The following is a 19,942-nucleotide window of genomic DNA, read 5'->3' on the forward strand; positions in this document are numbered from 1 at the left end:
TGCACAGTATCTTGATGAAGTTCACAATATTTAAGCCCATCCATGGCCACCTCCAGCTTCCTTTTCTGTCATCACCTTTCATTACCTGTTGAACTCCAGGTCCTTCCCAGCTATTCTCGTCTCCTTGATTGCCTGAAGACAGCTCCCTCATGGCACCCTTTGTGTCATTCCTTCTACTTGAGATATTGCTGTCTCCACCTGCTACATTTCTTCCCATACATCTTGAAATTCCCCTCCAGAGCTCCTTCACTGATCACTCCATCCTCAGAGTTGTGAATTGTTGCATATTTCACTTATATTCATGGAGTTGATTTGAGATTTTTGGAGTTCCTTGGCATTCTTGAAAGATGGTGGTGCTACTTCTGTATGTAATTAAACATAAAACAATACTTAAAATATAAACCACGTGTAAGTCAAGGTCACAAAACTTGGGTTTGCTCATCATTATTCTTTAAGTGCTTTTATTCAGTACATTCGAGTCTTTCAATTTTGGTGTTCCTCCTTTACTGGCACTTACTGACTAGTAAAGAACTGATCATATGCATGCCATTTTCCCTTGCTTACAGCCATGTCTAATCTAGCCCTTTAGATTTTAAACTCTTGGAGAGAATACATTGCATTTTCACTTTCTTTATAGGACTTAGCACTGTTCTCAAATGAGATAATAGGTGTTATCTTGAACTGCAAATATTTCCCCCTGTTATTTTGGAGAGAGTAGTTAGCGTTCCTTAAATATTTATTGAATGAATAAATGTAAATAAATGAGTCAATAAGGTGAGAGACATTTGCTGAGATACCCTCTACCTAAGAAAAAGAGACTTTGATAATTACAGAACCAATAGGAGTAAGCCCTCAAATTCAGTTGGAAAAGAGGTCAGGGTGCTATTTATAAATGCTAAGAGAGGAAACCATTCACAGTAGGCTATTTTGAAACATCTGGTTGTTAGTCAAAAAAATGTGACTCAAATTCAGAGAAATAGTGGAGTGTACATTTGTACTAAAATTATAAAATTGATATATATAAAAGTGCATATATCATAAGTATACATTTTATAATCTTTTTATTGAAGTATAATATCATGCTAGTTTTTATCTCAGCCAATTAAACGTTAAAGCTGTGTTCAGTGTAGCATGAAATAGAACAGAGTCCTGAAGAATATGTATGTACCGTGCTTATATCAAGAATTCTAAAGGGTCCGATTTTCCTTTCAGCTGTCAGGAAACAGATGTGGCTAAACTGTAGGGGGCGTAGGAGGGGGCTGGCACCAGGCAGAGGCAGCTGCCCAGGTTTTAGGGGCACCCAGGTAGGAGTCCTCTACAGTGGTGCCGGCTTTGGCTTATTATGACTTTTCATTATCCCCACTCCTGCTCTTGTAGGAACTCAGGAAGATTCTTGACCAAGAATTAATGGGCCCACATTAAAGGTCTCTGAATTAGAATTGAAAGTAAGTCTCAAGCATTAGGCAATTAACTTAAAATCTGGAAGGACAGTTTGAAAGAGAAAAGACTTACTGAAGCTGAGAAGATTTTCAAGCCACGTAACTAGTAGGATGTTACTGAAAACACCTAAACCCAGGTACTACTTATGCTAGTAATAACTTCTCATAATAAGTAAAAGAATGATGACTACTGGCCTTCACTGGATGTGGAAATGGATATTAAGTTCTAGATTTTGAAAGAGTTGTCTTTCAGATTGCCCAGAAAAAAGTAATCCAAACATGACTTAGTCTTTTCTCCCTGATCCAAACTGCAGAATGTTTCTGCCTGGAGCCTAGCTATTTTCAGCTCAGACCTCAGTTATTCTTCATCTAGCAGCCAATAATTACATGCTTGTTGCTTGCCAGGCACTAAGACCTTTATGCATATTTACTCATTTCATCCTCAAAACAGTCCTGTGGGGTAGGCATTATTGCTTACAGATCACTGCTTCCAGATGACAACAGTGACAACAGTGAGACTCAGAAAAATAAAGGAACTTTCCCAAGTTCATGTAAGCATCACATGGCAGAGCTGGGATCACTGGTCATCACTGTGCTGTGTCCCAAGTCAAAAGTCTTCAGGTAAAATCATCATTCTCGCTACTATAACCACATCTATATTTTACTAAATTAATAAAACTATGTTTACTGCCGTGTGAAGTGCTTTGTAGGTTTATTAGAAGAATAATTTACAGTGCTAATTGAAAGGAATGCAGTTTTATTAGGCTGGCAGAAGAATGCCAGTCACACCATGTATGACCAAGTGCAATATTGTATACAGTGTATGAGTTAATAATCAGCCAACATTTTTTGCACACTTATAATTCATGTCAGGTACTGTTCTATATACTTTATATATTTTACTTGTTTAATTCTAACAGAAATCCTATCAGACATGTTGTCTTCATTTTACAGACAAGGAAACTGAGCTTCAGGGAAGTTAAGTAACTCCAGGGACACAGTAAACAACTGGGAAAGACAGGGTTGGAATTGCAGGCAGCCTGACTCTAGAGCATTGTGCTTTGTGTACTATGGCCTGAATAAGAATTAACTGTAAGTGACTTGTAGGCTTCCATATTTACCCACTTACGTGGACACATATACTCACAGCTGCAAAGGTATATACAACTTAGTTTGCAAGGCATGGTATATTTCAGTAGCATTTCCCTAGTGACTCTAAGTCCTTATACATAACTAGACAGTCAAATGAGAGGGAAAATATGACCTCCTCAACATCCCTCTACTGTGAAATCAATTGTGTAGCTTTTAGGAGGCATCACAGTTAACAGCACAGATTGTGGAGTCCGACTCTTAGAATTCTGGAATTTCTCCGCTGTTTATCTTCTGTGTGGCTTTGGGCATGGGTCTTTCAAGGCAGCTGTGAGGATTGAATGAGATCCTATACAGATGGTTTGTAAACACTCCACAGATATTGGCTATTACTATTAGCAATGTAAGTCTGAGGGAGAATGAAAGACGAAGGATGTGTTTTGATGAATGGGAAAGAGAATGCTTAAGGTAGAGAACATGGGGCAGTGAAGGTCAGAGCCTGTGGGTGACCACAGTTCAGAGAGATGGCCAGGTTGAGGGAACTGGGTTTCCTGTTAGGGCTTAAATGGGGGTAGTGTTGCCACAGGCTAAGGTAGGTGACCGATGGTAGGGGAGAGGCATACTAAATGACCAAGTTTACAGCTTCTGAGGTGAAAGTACTCAGACTAGAACAATAGGATTCTTGACCTCTGACCTTTTGTAATCTGCTCTGTACTGTAGGATGGAGTAATACAACAACAAGGGTGCTTTCTCAAAACCACTTCCTCTTCTGCATGGTTGTAGGGAACAAGGTGGAAGATTTGTCTTTATGAATATGTGGAGTTAACATCTTGGTGTTAAACAGTGAATTTGCTTGATATGCAAATACAGCGATACCTATTTCTCGTGACTATATTCTGTACTGAAACAAAGGTGGAATTCTGTAAGACCTGTAGCCTGAACTAACTAGCTCAGTGTATTATTTATATGGAGCGCCCTAAGTTTTTAAGAGATTAGCTGTTTCTCCATGTTAGTAATTTGAAGTCAGGGACACTTCTTTTAATTATCTATAGTGCCAGGTATCCTTTAGGGATAGCTGATTAGCTGTAAAGATTTGGACGAGTAAAAATTGTACCTGAGGTTTCTACCTTGGGTATCATTGTAGGATGTCCTAAGTCATTTTTCTTATCTACTGCCACTCAGTCATTATGACCAGCAAAAGAAATTTCTTACACATTTCTTGATTTCCCCTTAGGAGATAGTTCCCCTCAATTGGGGACCACTGTTCTGGAATACAATAAACTTCCCTTGTTTTTAGAATGTGTAAGACTTGTACTGATGACACTGAAAAGTTTTACTACTCATGTGGCAGCTTAATTTCTTTTATTTGGTACACATCTTCTAAGGTTCCTTTCAGCCCTGGGATCCTATGATTGTTAAGCCATTATTTTGACATATTTGCAGGCTTCTAAATACTGTAAGGTTATGTTTATGATTTTAAAATGGTGTGCCATTTAAAAAAAAAATGGATTAAACTTATGAGTGAATTCAGTTGTACTATGCTACTTTTTACCTCCCATAAGATACTAAAATCAGGCAAAGGTGATTCCAAAAGTTGTCAGCACTGAATACTTAATGACTTTATGGTTTACTGGAGTGACCCAAGGTTTTCAGTTATTTTCTTTCCTAGTTCAACTAGGGAATATGACAAAGTTATACTGGTAATGGGTGGGGGGATGGGTAGTGGGGAGTGGTTTACTGTGGTGGTTTTTCATACTTGAGGCATTTGGAGGGGAGGGCTATCCCAACACATAAATTATTTTTATTGAAATATAATGGATTTACAATATTGGTGTCAGTTGTACAACATAGTGGTTCAATATTTTATAGATTATACTCCATTTAAAGTTATTACAATCTACTGGCTATGCTGTTTAATATATCCTTATTGCTTATTTTATACATATATATTTGTATTTCTTAATCTCCAACCCCTATCTTGCCCCTCCTTGCTTCCCTCTCCTCACCACTAGTTTGTTCTCTATATCTGTGAATCTGTTTCTGTTTTGTTACATTCATTTTTTAGATTCCAAATATAAGTGATAACATAGAGTATTTGTCTTTCTCTGTCTTATTTCACTAAGCATAATATCTCTAGGTCCATCCACATTGTGGCAAATAACAGAATTTCATTCTTTTTTATGGCCGAACAACATTCCATTGTATTCCGTGTGTATATGTATCACATCTTCTTTGTTCATCATCTGTTGATGGACATTTAGGTTGCTTCCTTATCTTGGCTATTGTAAATAATGCTGCTGTGAACATTGGGGTGCATGTATCTTTTCAAATTAGTGTTTTAGTTTTTTTCTGATATATACCCAGGAGTGGAATTGCTGGATCATATGCTAGTTCTATTTTTAGTTTTCTGAGAAACCTCCATTCTGTTTTCCACAGTGACTGCACCAATTTACATTCCCACCAACAGTGTATGAGAGTTACCTTTTCTCCACATCCTCGCCAACATTTGTTATTTGGGTTCTTTTTGATGATAGTCATTCTGATAGGTGTGAGGTGATATCTCATTGCGGTTTTGATTTGCATTTCTCTGATGATTTGCAGTGTTGAGCATCTTTTCATGTTCCTGTTGGCCATCTGTATGTCTTCTTTGGTAAAATGTCTATTCAGGTCTTCTTCCCACTTTTTAACTGAGTTGTTTGTTTTTTTAATATTAAGTTTGATACTGAATATGTGAGCTGTGACCTTATTGGTCATATCATTTGCAAATATTTTCTCCCATTCAGTAGGTTGTGTTTTTGTTTTGTGGATGGTTTCCTTTGCTGTGCAAAAGCTTAAGTTGGATGTAGTCCCATTTGTTTGTTTTTGCTTTTGTTTCATTTGCCTTGAAACAGATCCAAAAAAAATATTGCTACGATTTATGTCAAAGAGTGTTCTGCCTGTGTTCTTTTCAAGAGTTATATGGTTTCTGGTCTTACATTTGGGTCTTTAATCTATTTTGAGTTTATTTTTGTATATGGTGTGAAAAAATGTTGTAATTTCATTGATTTACATGAGACTGTCCAGTTTTCCCAGCACCACTTATTGAAGAAGAGACTGTCTTTCCTTCATTGTAAATTTTTGCCTCCTTTGTCATAGATTAATTGGCCATAAGTGTGTGGGTTTATTTCTGGGCTCTCTATTCTATTCCATTGGCCTGTGTCTGTTTTTGTGTCAGTCTCATGCTGTTTTGATTACTGTAACTTTGTAGTATAGTCTGAAGTCAAAAAGTGTGATACCTCCTGCTTTGTTCATTTTTCTGAAGATTGCTTTGGGAATTTGAGTTTGCTTTTGTGGGTCCATGTGAACTTTAGGATTATTTGTTCTAGTTCTGTGAAAGATGACATGGGTATTTTGATAGGGGTTGCATTAAATCTGTATATTGCTTTCGGTAGTATGGCCATTTTAACAATATTAATTCTTCCAATCCATGTGCACAGGATTTTTTTGTATCATCTTCATTTTCCTTCATCAGTGTTTTATAGTTCTCAGAGTATAGGTCTTTCACCTTCTTGGTTAAGTTTATTCTTAGGTATTTTTTTCTTTTTGATGAATTTTTAAAAGTCCCATAAGTGGTTTGGAATGCTTCCAGTTGTCCTACTGCCAACCTTCTCCTCTCCCCGATTTTTGATTTGAAGATCTCTTGTAGTGGTTAGATGGATTGGAGAAATCTGTATTTGAGTCCTGTTTCTGCTCCTTAGAAGCCTGGTGACCTAAATAGACAAAACTTTATAACTTTGTGTACTTTCCACTTGTTATCTTAAATCATCTCAAAGATGGGAAGGGGTCATTCAGCAAACATTTATTGAGCACCTTTTATATGCCTGACAGTGTTCAAACTTAAGGCCTAGAGCAGTGAACAATAGACAAGATCCCTACCCTCTTGTAAAAGTCCACAGATGTCAGGTAGTGACAAATGCCATGAAGACAGAGAAAGCAAGGGTAAGGAATACTGAGGCACAAGGCATGCTTGTATGCATAGGGGCATTAGGGAGGGCCTCTCTGAATAGGACACATTTCAGCAGAGACCTACTCAAGTGATGGAGTGAGCCATGAACCATGGGTATATGTTGGGAAAGTAGATTTGAAAGAGATGGAAGGGTGAGAGGTAGGGTCATGAGGTGGGAATAGGACTGAAGCCAGCTTAGTGGTGACTGACTGATGGGGGGTCAGGGGGCAGTCAGGGGAAGCCAGGGAAGATGAAGTTGGGAAGTTGCAGGGAGTGATGTGGTGTGACTTTGGTTATAAAGTGAATCATTCTGGCTGCCGTACTGAGAACATGCTGCTTGTGGGGGCAGGGGGCCAGGACAGAATCTGGGATATCAGTCAGGAGGCTGTTGCAGTGGTCTAAGATAGACAAGATAGTGGCTTGGGCTAGGGTGTGAGTAGGAGAGGTGGTGAGAAGCAGTTGTACCTTTAAGGTGGAGCCCAAGAAGATAATAAGATTATGGTTATTAAGTGATACTGAAAGCCAGACATATAGCAGGTGCTCCTAAATGTTACTTCCCTTTTACTTATACTTTCTCTTGGAAATGGGTCAGGATAGCACAGGCAAATGTACATTCACATCTGTAATGCTGTTTGTACGTTCTCTAAACATGTACTGCATATACATCATATACTATGTATAAACAAATAATTTGACTGGCATTTATTGACAGCTTATATGGGCTGGTCATCATCTTGGCAGATTTAATGGTTTATTATGGGATAATAAAAATAATTATAATGACAAATACTTGTTTAACATTTGCTGTGTGCCATTGGTGTTCTTGATGCTTTACAAAAGCTTTATGAAATAGGAACTATTATCACTCCTACTTTCCTGATGAAGAAACTGAGGCACAGAGAGGTTAAATACTGGGATTTGACCAAGATTGTCAAGCTCCAAAATCCTGGCTTTTGCACTGCACTATCCCACTTCTATAGCTTACTATGGAATGAATAGAATGTGATTAAATGCTAAGAAGTAAATGTGGTAGGAACACAGAGAAGAGAATATTTCTTGTTCACTAGAGACCTTGTGAAGGAAATAGCATTTGAGTTAGACTTCAAAGAATGGGAAAGATTTCAACTGTGGGAAGATAATGGCTTAGTGATGAAAATAATTATAATGAGGGACGTGAATATGTACTAAACACTCACCGAGGACTAAGCACCATTTTAACACTTAAGGTGGATTATCTCATTTAATCTTCACCAGCACTGAGGTACCTTTGAGCATTTCCATTTTATGGGTAAGGAAACAGACACATACACACGTGCCTATGAAAGTGGAGGAGGGTGGGAATTGAGTATGACTCCAGACTCCTGGGCTGTGTTTGGAAGGGCATCCATCCTAAGGGGAGGAGAGTGATGGGCTTAGGCTCAGGTATGAGGAATTTAAAACCGAACCAAATTTTGTTGTGCATCCCAGTCATCTTTGGAATGTGTTACAAATATAGATTCTCGGGCGTGTTATCATCAGTTGTTGCTGTACAGCAGATCCACTGACCGGCACCTGGAGAGCCACAAACTTAAGAGCATGGCATGTGTGCCTGGTGCCCAAGTGAAGGTCAAAACATGGAGGGCTTTGATTTCATTTTAAGGAGTTTGCACCTGGTAGACTTTTATGGTTAGGCGTGCCCATCTATTTGCATCTGGTGACGTGCCTGGGGGCTTGAAGCCTCTGAAGTGGATCTGTGAACACCCTTGGGTGGTCAGACTGTTAAAAAGTCAGATGATTGGAGGATGCAGCCAACACAAAAGTGCAGAGAGGATTGTAAGGCCTGTGGCAGGCAGCTTCTCTGGGTCACGAAAAGGAATCTGGTTCATTAGCCCTATTCAGCATGTCCACTGATAGCAGAGAGAGGTGGTTTTGCTTAGAACATTTGGTATATCCATCCCTGAGTCAGCCACTCAGGAAGTTTATGTGTAAGAGACAAAAAGGACTTGTGTATGAAAACACAAAGGCTCCCACACGCACACACACCCCCCAAAAAATTCACAAAATGGGCTTCCGAACCACTGCTACCATCCTTCCCGGCCGGTCTCCCATCTCTTAAACATGTCCCAAGCACTGTGCAAATTTCTAGAAACCTAGTTAAAGATGTATATGGAGAAGGGAGTGATTCATTCTATTTCAGGGGGTTGATAGGAAGCCTTCAGAGAGGAAGTAATACCTGCCTACTCAGAATTTTAAATAGTGCCGAGGATTTTGCAAAATGTGTAGATTTGCAAGCAGTTGCAGCATACGCAAAAGGTATGGGGCCATTTAACAGTTTGCTGCCTGGGGGAAATGATAATTAACAATAATGTGCTAAAGTCAGTGATGTGGCACAGGTTAAACCTGAGCCTGAAGTTAGTACATGGGAACATCCACCTTGCAGGAAATGTATATGAGGTACGGTATCTGGAACATCATTGCTGTTTACATCAATAGTAGCTGCTGCTGTTTTTATTGTTAGACTGAGACCAGACTGTTGTATGGCACCCCAAGGAGCTTAGACTGTCTTGTTCAGATGTGGAGTGACAGGCCAAATCTGGATTTTCAGTAGTTCAGTGGTACATGGAGACCGGGCTGAGGGGCTTGTTGAGATGGTTGCAGTAATTCAGGCAGGAGATGTAATGAGGGTCTGAACTGTATTGAGGGGGGTGGAGGAGTGTATTAGTTCACGTTTGTTTTCACAGTTCTGGAGGCTGGGGAGTCCAAGATCAAAGTTCCAGCCGATTTGGCTATAACTATTTCCATTTTGTGATGGGCAAACAAAATTAGCTAATGCGTTTTTTTTTAAACAAAATAATTTTGTGAACAAGAATAATATATCTGAGAATTAGGCTCATACGTGGTGTTGAGGTTTAACTTTCTACTTTTTTTCCCTGACATTTTGTCATTTTGAGTGTGACAGAGGGATACCTGTTTGACAAAGGCATTTCCTGCCTTTCATCTCTTGTTTGTACTTTTATTTCTCTGTTTCTGCAGTGCTGCCTGAATACGATATGTGCTTTCCCTTTTTTCGTATACTCACTTGTCAATGTTGGCTGATGTTTTTGAATAGTTAAAGCAAGAGCTTATGGGCATGTAACACATAGAGATTCTGAGTTATGTCTTTCGAAGAGCTACTTTGAGATGTGATTTCCAGAAATATTGCATCCTTGCTTGCTCAGATAAATATACCTTGTTTGGCTGTGTCTCGTTTTATTACTTCAGTGTATGGTTGTTAGGCATATTCTGTATTTGTTTCTTTTTCCTGATGCATAATATACAGACATTTTTGCATACCATACATTTTTACAAACTGAATGCAGCCATGTAAACAGCACCTGATAAATCAACTTTTTAAAAAATTAATGTTGTTTATGAGAAAAATGAACCTATGTGTATATGCTGTGTATGAAGGAAAATGTGACCTTCAAACTTTTTCCTTTTCCTTTCATATTAACTTCCTGTTATCTACTGTACAGTTGCTCAACTAGTCTTATCTTGTATAACAGTATTTACATACAATGCTGCTGCAATTTTGAAGTGAAAATTATTAACCTAAGAAGTATGTTCTAACTGTGCTTTTGGAGAGAGTCTTTGAAGTAGGTGTACTAAAGGGGGAGTCGTTCATATCTAGTAAGGTACTATTAAGAAAAATTATCTAAAATTTGGAAATCAAAAGAATGTACAGCATGTTCCTTCGATGCCTTGTTGGGGGTATTGTTTAACAGGCTCACATCAGGGATATTTAATTCTAATTCTTGTGCTCCACTTTCCATTTACTATTTGGTTAGAGCCCCGGACTGAGAAGTTACCTGTTAGCTTATAGATTTTTGTCTAGTAGAAAGATATCTCCAAAGGTTATGGTTTTATTGCCCTGTAGGGCACTAACCAGTTTTTTATCTAACCTACCCATTTTATTCGAGCACTGAAAAAAAAAAAAAAGAAAAAGAAAAAAAAAGCCTTTTCTAATGGATTGTATAAATCTCTTCCACAAATGCTCTTGGAACTAGCCCTACCACCTTACTGGTTCCCTCATTAATTAGTGAATGAATTTTTTTGGATACATGTTCATTTTATATTTGAGAATCATTTTTTTTACCTTTTTGAAAATCATCATTTGATACTACCATAACATTTCTGTCCTGTCCCTTCACACTCTACCTAGGAATTGACTTCCTAAGGCATACAAAGTAATGCACAAAGATTCCAAACTCTCAGCGAGCACAAGTAATGATCCTCATTTCTATTGTTTTTCTTCAGAGAACGTTTATAATGTAAAACTAGTTTTAATACCAAAAATGTCCTAATAAATTGCTTTTCTTTTTTTCTAGGCTTAAGCACATAGAGCATTCATGGTGCAGAAAATAACATTTTGAGATAAGTGATAGAGGAAAATCCAATACAGAAGTGCACCCTCTTGTGTGCGTATTGCATTGTACTGCTTCTATCACATTGCCTAGTAATGAAGCCACCATTATGTCCTCAGTCAGTGAAGTGAATGTTGATATCAAAGATTTCCTAATGAGCATTAATTTGGAGCAGTACCTCTTACGCTTCCGCGAATTTGGTTTTAATAATGTAAGGGACTGTGCAGAAATAAATGACAGCGTGCTCCTCAAAGTTGGAATATCACCTACAGGACATCGGAGGAGGATACTTAAACAGTTACAGATAATCCTGTCAAAAATGCAAGATATCTCAATATATGCAAATGTTCATAAAACGAAGAAGAATGATGAGACTTCAGAGGATCACCATGCTCCGTCTTCTCAGAACACCTGCCTAGAACTTTCAGATTCACACAGTGTCCAGACACCCAGCCCAACGCAGTTGGAGACTGTTACAAAAAATCTTGATCAAAATGAGGTTAGTGTGGAAAATAGCCAGTCTTTTAAATCAGATGATAAGCTGACTCTTCCTACATACAACTTTCCCATTCCGGAAGAAGAACCACACCTGAATTCAGATTCTTTTCAAGGTTCTTTATTTGGTAGTGAAATTACTGACGTAGAATCTTTGACTGCACAAAAGACTATCGACTCTACAACCGGAGAAGAACAAACAAAAAAAGTTGATTTGATCTCAGAAAATGTGAGCAAGCTTCCTAGTGCAGACCCTGAATTCCTTTCTTCCCCTGACTGTTCAGTATCAGAAGCAAATTTTGGAAATGGAACTAATCGTTTATTAGAAAGCTCCCCACCATCCCCATTCTTTCAATTTCAAGGAGAAATGGTTGTAAATGATTTGTATGTTCCGTCATCGCCAGTCCTAACACCTATGAGAAGTCGTAGCAAGTTGGTTTCAAGACCATCTCGATCTTTTCTGCTAAGACATCGGCCTGTACCAGAGATTCCAGGGTCAGCAAAAGGAATTTCAGGAAGGTAAGAATTTTTATGATAACTTGTGTGTATTCAATATGGGGGAATTTAGTTATTTTTTAACAATTTTATTTTCAGTGTTCATTTCTAAATTTGACCCATTCAACCAACCTTTTCTTTCTTCTAAAATTTTTTGTCATGTCATCTCTCTTGTACACCACTGCCCAGAGTCTGTTTCCAACTTATAACTTCAGCTTTCTCCTATTTAATTGGGGGACTTCATTTCCCCTAATTCTGCCTGGACATTCCTTCCTGTACCTTCCTCCATGCCTGATATTATATTCTTCCATGAGTGCCCTTTATATTTGAATTGCTGACTCTATCTCCCCACTAGGTTATGTGCTTTTTGGCAGGGGCCATGTTCCTAATGACTGTATCTCTACTACCTGACACGATTGGCACGAATTAATCATTCACCATGCATCTAGTGAGCACTTGCTTGGTACTGGTCACGGCACTAGATGCGGAGGAGGTAGAGAGATAAAAAGGGGCTTTAGTGTAGTGTAGAAGACATGTAAAAAGTAGTAGCAGTACAATATGAGACCACTTCAGCTGGAGACCAGAACTCTAAAGAGGGGGCTTACCGGCCTGTTGGGTCATTGGTACCCTGAGGTAACTGTGGAGTCTAAGAGGAGCTGACTTGCAGCAGGGAGAACTTTCAACCATTTCTCAAAGTTACACCTAAGATGTGGTTTTCTTCAGGGTTTTGGTGGGATTTTTTTTTTTTTTTTTTTTTTTTAATTCACTAAAAGCTAACACTTGTCTCTGTTGGGAGTCATGAGGTTGTTTAAGTTCAACCCTTACTGCTATGGCACTAAATGCAATTACAGAATCCTGTAAACAGGCTCTAGGCTGGCATTTCTGCGAGATTCTCCTTCCCCCTTTGTCTCCCTGTGTATCCACTCTGTCCCTGGTGCTGGATCTTGGGTGTATTTACAAGAGAAAAATATGGAAATTTAGTATATGCAAGAGAAAACATGGCAATTTACAAGACCATGTTAAGTACCTCCCATTAGAGTGTAAACTCTTTGAGGGCAGAGGCCCTAATTAATTTGTCTTTATCGTGGCATCCCTGGTGCCAATGGCAATATTGAGTATTTACTGGGAAATCAATTGGCAGTATCATTTATTAAACACTTAGAAGCTGGTTTGGTTTATAATTTTCCATGGGTTGTCTAATTCTCACATTGACCCTCTGAAATAGGTATTATTCCTCCATTTTCTTATGAGGTAACTGAGCCTTAGGTTAATTTTTCTAGGATCACATGGGTAGTGAACTGGGATTTCATTCCAGTACATCTGACTCTATAACACACTTTCTTAACCACTCATTTAGTAAATATTCTTAAAAGTGTTGATTGCATATATAAAAATGGAGTATTTCTTAGGAAAGTAGAAGATCACCAATTTTTGTATGACACCGTAGCTTTAGCGTATTTTGCTAATTTTAAACAATTAAAAGAAAGTAAATGAGAAGGGTCTGCTATGTCTTTGCAGGAACAGAATCCTTTTGCGAAACATAAGGATAACTTCAGATAAGAAACATTTGGCTCAAGTTTTAAATAAGTTGTGCTATTTTTCATAAATTTTTGAGAATCTTTTGATGTTCATTTACTTCTAAGTGTAAGCTTTGCACCATGTGAAAGACTTGTTATTCACATTGTGACTGAGTCTTTGAAAATGAGAATTAAAATAATGTTGAAATTAGTAGTAAAGAGCTTAGCAGGAGCCGCATCATAGCACTGCCAGAGAACCCATTGTCACCTCTCTTTTCTTCTTTGATTATGGCAGTAAATGGTAACTAGGCATTTCTGGTGATGAAATTATAAAATGAGAAAGTAAATTAAATTATTTTCAGACTTCACTGTCTGTTTTTCTTTGTGGTCCTTGCCTGAACTGCAAACAGTAATTGCAAACTAATTACAGTGTTATAATATGACTTTTAGAAAATGAAACCGTGGCTTATATAATCCGAGATCCTCTCTAATCAAATAACATCTAAACAATATTTAGTACATTTCTTGCTGTACCATATAAATATATTTCTTTGTTGTCAGTGATTTGGACATAATTTCTTTACTCCTTAAAGTTTTCATAGAAGTGTTGACAGGAACATGATGCTGGATGTGTATTCCTGATGTGTGAGTTGCTTTGTTTCTATCTCCCTGGACATGTACCCTCACCCCCCCACCCCCTGCCAATTTATCTGATGCAATTAACTTGCCAGTCAAATGGGTTATCTTTGTCCTTGCCTTGGGCTTCTTCCCTGAATTCCTGTCTGCTCCTTTTGGGAAGGCTGGGCTGGGTGGGGCTATGCTGGACACTGGACCTCAGGATCTCTTTTTTTTTTTTTTTTAAATTTCATCCATAATCACTCCACTCAGATAATCGGAATTAACATTACTTCCAATTTCCAATGTACTTAACTTTTAATTTATTTATTTTATTTTTTTATTTTTGGCTGTGTTGGGTCTTCGTTTCTGTGCCAGGGCTTTCTCTAGTTGTGGCAAGCGGGGGTCACTCTTCATCGCGGTGCGCGGGCCTCTCACTATCGCGGCCTCTCTTGTTGCAGAGCACAGGCTCCAGACGCGCAGGCTCAGTAGTTGTGGCACACGGGCCCAGTTGCTCCGCGGCATGTGGGATCTTCCCAGGCCAGGGCTCGAACCCGTGTCCCCTGCATTAGCAGGCAGATTCTCAACCACTGCGCCACCAGGGAAGCCCAGGATCTCTTTTTTTAAGTCCTATCTCTTGAGGGCCAGGTCAGATCTAGGCTTGAAGAGCCAGCTTCTTCCTTATCAGCTCATCTGGAGGTCTCCCACAGAGGTCTCCAAGCAGAAAGCAAGTCTCACCAGCTGCCCTTCCCTGGGAGTCGTAGGTGTGTCTTGTGATCCTTCCAGGAGGATCCTCCTTAGTGCTCAAAGCAGGAAGGAACAGGTATCTTTAGCTACTGAAGAGGTACCTGTCTTATCTTCCTCCCCAGTTTAATGATCTTCATCCATCTTTCATGTAACTGTTTTATCCTTGGCACAGTCAAAGCCCTGTCTTTTAGGTGTCATGCCTTTGAATGTTTGGGGGGAAGGAAAAATAAGGAAACAGAGGTAAAGGGGAGGAGGGTGATATTCAAGGCTGCACGGTGACTGGAGTATCTGTTATGACTTGTTATAAGACTGAGACACTGTAGTGGCTGTTTGAGGGCTTTTCAAAAATTTGAATTCTAAATCCGAAGTCTCCAGCCTCCTGTGAACTTTTTATTAAAAGTAAAAATCTTAGATATTTTTCTCTAGATGTATTAATACATAGATATTAAAAATGGATGCAACTATTTTAGACTTTAATGTTGAAATACATATGAACCAAAAACGTACAGAAAAATGGCAAGCAATTGTTTGCTACATTGAATTAGAAAAATACAGAAACTCATCCTGTCCTTTCCACGTTCAAGGAAAACTTTACATTTCACGTTACAGCAGAAAAATGCTTAGCATTCTAAAATTCAGACTTTTTCCTTTAAAATGACTTTTTATAAAATGGGTTGATTATTTCAGTATTTGCAAATTTTGACTTGAATATCTAAGTAATGAATCAAAATTAATAGTTAACCGTTTGATTTATTGTTAGAGGATAAAGGTATCTGTGTGATCCTTTTTACAAGTGAAAAGACATTAACATTTGTACTCTTTATTCATAATTTGAAAAGCCCTTTGTTTGAAAAAATATATTTTGAACTGAAGCTTCTGCTAGTTGATGAAAAAATTTCATGATAATGATGTAGACTTTTGTGCTGTAATCCTTCTGTAATTATTTATTCTTATCCTAAGGACATTTTTTGGAACTTTGTAGATTGAAACTTAATTATCTGTGCATTATACATTTCATATTTGTAGTCTGTGCTGTAATTAATGCACTCTTGTGTTTTCTGAATTCAGATTTGTGTGTTTTAGTTAGACATTATGTAACCTCAAGGCAGTTTTCAACTGCCGCCTAATGACTGTGGTGTTTTTCTTTTGAATTCAATCCTATAATGACCTGTAGTTCTTCTGTTATGAATTGTAAGAATTGCATTTTTTTAAAACATTCTGTGTAATGATAAGCACGGCTGCCTTGCTTAAGTAATAGGTAAGTGTAGATCATAAAGAGAGATCTTTAACGTTAATTTACCTTTATGCCTCTGCTTTTCTTGGCAATTTTAGTGATTAAAAAATATGTGAACACATAACATCTGTAAGCATGTTGAAGATTCAATTTGATAATCAGAGTTATTTTTTTGCAACTGGGTGTTTCCTTTAATATTATTTTTGAGATTTGTTCACATCCATGCACGTATTTTAGCAATAATTGCTGTATAGTATTTTATTAAATGACGGAAAACACAGTTTATTCCCCTACTAGGTCATTGGCTATTTTTTTTCACTATTACAAATGAAGAGTTCTCATACTTTTAAGAACTTTAAGAAACAATTGTGCATATTCAGTGTACCAGGAAGACCAACCATTCTTTTCACTAATAAAAAAAATAACAGTTGGCTCGTTCTACCTGAGTGTTTACATTGTGTAGGGCACACCGTATGCTCTTTAAAAACATCATCTCATTAATCCTCATAATATTCATAGGCAGCAGACCCTTTTTTTATTCCCCTTCAATAAATGAGGAAAAGTAGGCTCAGGGCTGTTGGGTAACTTGACCAAGAACACCAAAGCATAATAACAAAAAATGATAATAGCTACTGCTTTTCTTAATGGGTTTAAAATTTTTGCTAATCAACCATGATTTTTATTTCAAATTTAAAAGCAATCCGCAGTTTTTAGGATAATTGATGGGGAAATAATAGGGCAGAAAGAGGGAGAAAGGAAAGAACGTGGGCTTTGCACTCAAGACGGAATTGACCTTGAATGTTGGTTTTGTCTCCTATTAGCTGTGCGACTAGGGCTGGGAGAACCTCCTTTCCTTATTGGTAGGATTAGGACACTAGGTCCTACCTCAGTGGGCTATTAAGGGGATGAAATATGAGATGTAGATATATAAACCTCTAACAAAATGCTTTGGGCATAATAGATATTAGAATATAAAATAGCTTGTGATAATTTATTCATAGATAAATGAGAATCTAAGGTGCTAATCACCAGTTTTCAAAACAGCTTGTTTCCTGTATTGACCTAATTTTCATCTACAGTAGATCAAATGAACTTGGTTGATAGATTTGGTAATTGCTTGCAGGTGGATATTGAATAGCTCTATCAGTGAAAGTCATCGCAAACTTTTTTCTTTACATTTATCAGACTAAAAGTAAAACCAACAAAATATGCTTTAAAAATACCACTAATGGATGTACTTAAAATAATTCAAAAATCTTTTTTTTTTTAATTTCCTTTTTTTTTTTTTAGTAAGTTAAGGTTGAGTTTTTTATTACGCATGGTGGCTTAGAAAAGGGCTCATGGAGCTAGACTGAGTTTGAATCCCAGGTTAGTTACTTATGAGCTGTGTGACTGTGGAAAAGTAAGTTAACTGCTTTGTGTGCCAATTTTCTTCTTAAAAAAATGCAGATAATGATATTTCTTACTTCTTTGGGTGTTTGTGACTACACACACCACACATTATGAATGTGTGTGTATTTATAAAATTTTGAGACCTGTGTCTGACATATAGTAAATGCTTAATAAGAATTAGCAATATATATTATTAGCACAAGTTACCAAAGATGTAGAAAATTTGAGTGCTGCTCTACACAGGGGTTCAGATTATTAATATGTATTTGTGTCAGTGACATACAAATTTGAGGAAATTATTATAGCCATGTAACAGTGTCAAGAATCTGGAGATAATGCACAAATAAAGGGTGAATTATTTTGTAACTCTTTGGTAAACTTGTGTGCCCTCCCCTGCCAAAGACAACTTCTATCCTGACTTTAAATAATGACGATTACTCTTATGATTTTAAAAATGTTTTACCTCTTAAGTATGTCCCAAACAATATACTGTAGTTTTTTTTTTTTAACATCTTTATTGGAGTATAATTGCTTTACAATGGTGTGTTAGTTTCTGCTTTATAACAAAGTGAATCAGCTATACATATACATCTATCCCCATATCTCTTCCCTCTTGTGTCTCCCTCCCACCATCCCTATCCCACCCCTCTAGGTGGTCGCAAAGCACCGAGCTGATCTCAGTATTTGTTTTTCTCTTTCTGACTTACCTCACTCTGTATGACAGACTCTAGATCCATCCACCTCACTACAAATAACTCAATTTCGTTTCTTTTTATGGCTGAGTAATATTGCACTGTATATATGTGCCACATCTTCTTTATCCATTCATCTGTCGATGGACACTTAGGATGCTTCCATGTCCTGGCTATTGTAAATAGAGCTGCAATGAACATTGTGGTACATGACTCTTTTGAATTATGGTTTTCTCAGGGTATATGCCCAATAGTGGGATTGCTGGGTCATATGGTAGTTCTATTTTTAGTTTTTTAAGGAACCGCCATACTGTTCTCCATAGTGGCTGTATCAATTTACATTCCCACCAACAGTGCAAGAGGGTTCCCTTTTCTCCACACCCTCTCCAGCATTTATTCTTTGTTGATTTTTTGATGATGGCCATTCTGACCGATGTGAGATGATATCTCACTGTAGTTTTGATTTGCATTTCTCTAATGATTAATGATGTTGAGCATTCTTTCATGTGTCTGTTGGCAATCTGTATATCTTCTTTGGAGAAATGTCTATTTAGGTCTTCTGCCCATTTTTGTATTGGGTTGTTTGTTTTTTTGATATTGAGCTGCATGAGCTGCTTGTTAATTTTGGAGATTGATCCCTTGTGAGTTGCTTCATTTGCAAATATTTTCTCCCATTCTGAAGGTTGTCTTTTCATCTTGTTTATGGTTTCCTTTGCTGTGCAAAAGCTTTTAAGTTTCATTAAGTCCCATTTGTTTATTTTTGTTTTTATTTCCATTTCTCTAAGAGGTGGGTCAAAAAGGATCTTGCTGTGATGTATGTCATGGAGTGTTCTGCCTATGTTTTCCTCTAAGAGTTTGATAGTGTCTGGCCTTACATTTAGGTCTTTAATCCATTTTGAGTTTATTTTTGTGTATGGTTTTAGGGAGTGTTCTAATTTCATTCTTTTACATGTACCTGTCCAGTTTTCCCAGCAGCACTTATTGAAGAGCCTGTCTTTTCTCCATTGTATATTCTTGTCTCCTTTATCAAAGGTAAGGTGACCATATGTGTGTGGGTTTATTTCTGGGCTTTCTATCCTGTTCCATTGATCTATATTTCTGTTTTTGTGCCAGTACCATACTGTCTTGATTACTGTAGTTTTGTAGTATAGTCTGAAGTCAGGGAGCTTGAATCCTCCAGCTCTGTTTCTCTTTCTCAAGACTGCTTTGACTATTCGGGGTCTTTTGTGTTTCCATACAAACTGTGAAATTTTTTGTTCTAGTTCTGTGAAAAATGCCAGTGGTAGTTTGATAGGGATTGCATTGAATCTGTAGATTGCTTTGGGTAGTAGAGTCATTTTCACAATGTTGATTCTTCCAATCCAGGAACATGGTATATCTCTCCATCTATTTGTATCATTTTTAATTTCTTTCATCAGTGTCTTATAATTTTCTGCATACAGGTCTTTTGTCTCCTTAGGTAGGTTCATTCCTAGATATTTTATTCTTTTTGTTGCAATGGTAAATGGGAATGTTTTCTTAATTTCACTTTCAGATTTTTCATCATTAGTGTATAGGAATGCAAACGACTTCTGTGCATTAATTTTGTATCCTGCTACTTTACCAAATTCATTGATTAGCTCTAGTAGTTTTTTGGTAGCATCTTTAGAATTCCCTATGTATAGTGTCATGTCATCTGCAAACAGTGACAGCTTTACGTCTTCTTTTCCAATTTGGATTCCTTTTATTTCTTTTTCTTCTCTGATTGCTGCAGCTAAAACTTCCAAAACTGTGTTGAGTAATAGTGGTGAGAGTGGGCAACCTTGTCTTGTTCCTGATTTTAGTGGAAATGGTTTCAGTTTTTCACCATTGAGAACGATG

The 19,942-nt window shown here is 37.6% G+C and overlaps 1 protein-coding gene across 2 annotated transcripts in view; it reads left to right on the forward strand.

Annotated features, from left to right (window-relative positions):
• The window catches only part of ARAP2 (ArfGAP with RhoGAP domain, ankyrin repeat and PH domain 2), a 216,130-nt gene that overhangs the window by 3,049 nt on the left and 193,139 nt on the right, over window positions 1-19,942 (forward strand). For both annotated transcript variants that reach the window (XM_059923215.1, XM_059923216.1), the window contains exon 2: window positions 10,860-11,909. In XM_059923215.1, coding sequence (XP_059779198.1) covers window positions 11,005-11,909 — 905 coding nt within the window. In that variant the 5' untranslated portion in view covers window positions 10,860-11,004. The remainder of the gene's footprint in view (window positions 1-10,859; window positions 11,910-19,942) is intronic.

The sequence above is a fragment of the Balaenoptera ricei genome, chromosome 5, assembly GCF_028023285.1.
Source record: "Balaenoptera ricei isolate mBalRic1 chromosome 5, mBalRic1.hap2, whole genome shotgun sequence".
In the NCBI taxonomy this organism is placed as follows: Eukaryota; Metazoa; Chordata; class Mammalia; order Artiodactyla; family Balaenopteridae; genus Balaenoptera; species Balaenoptera ricei.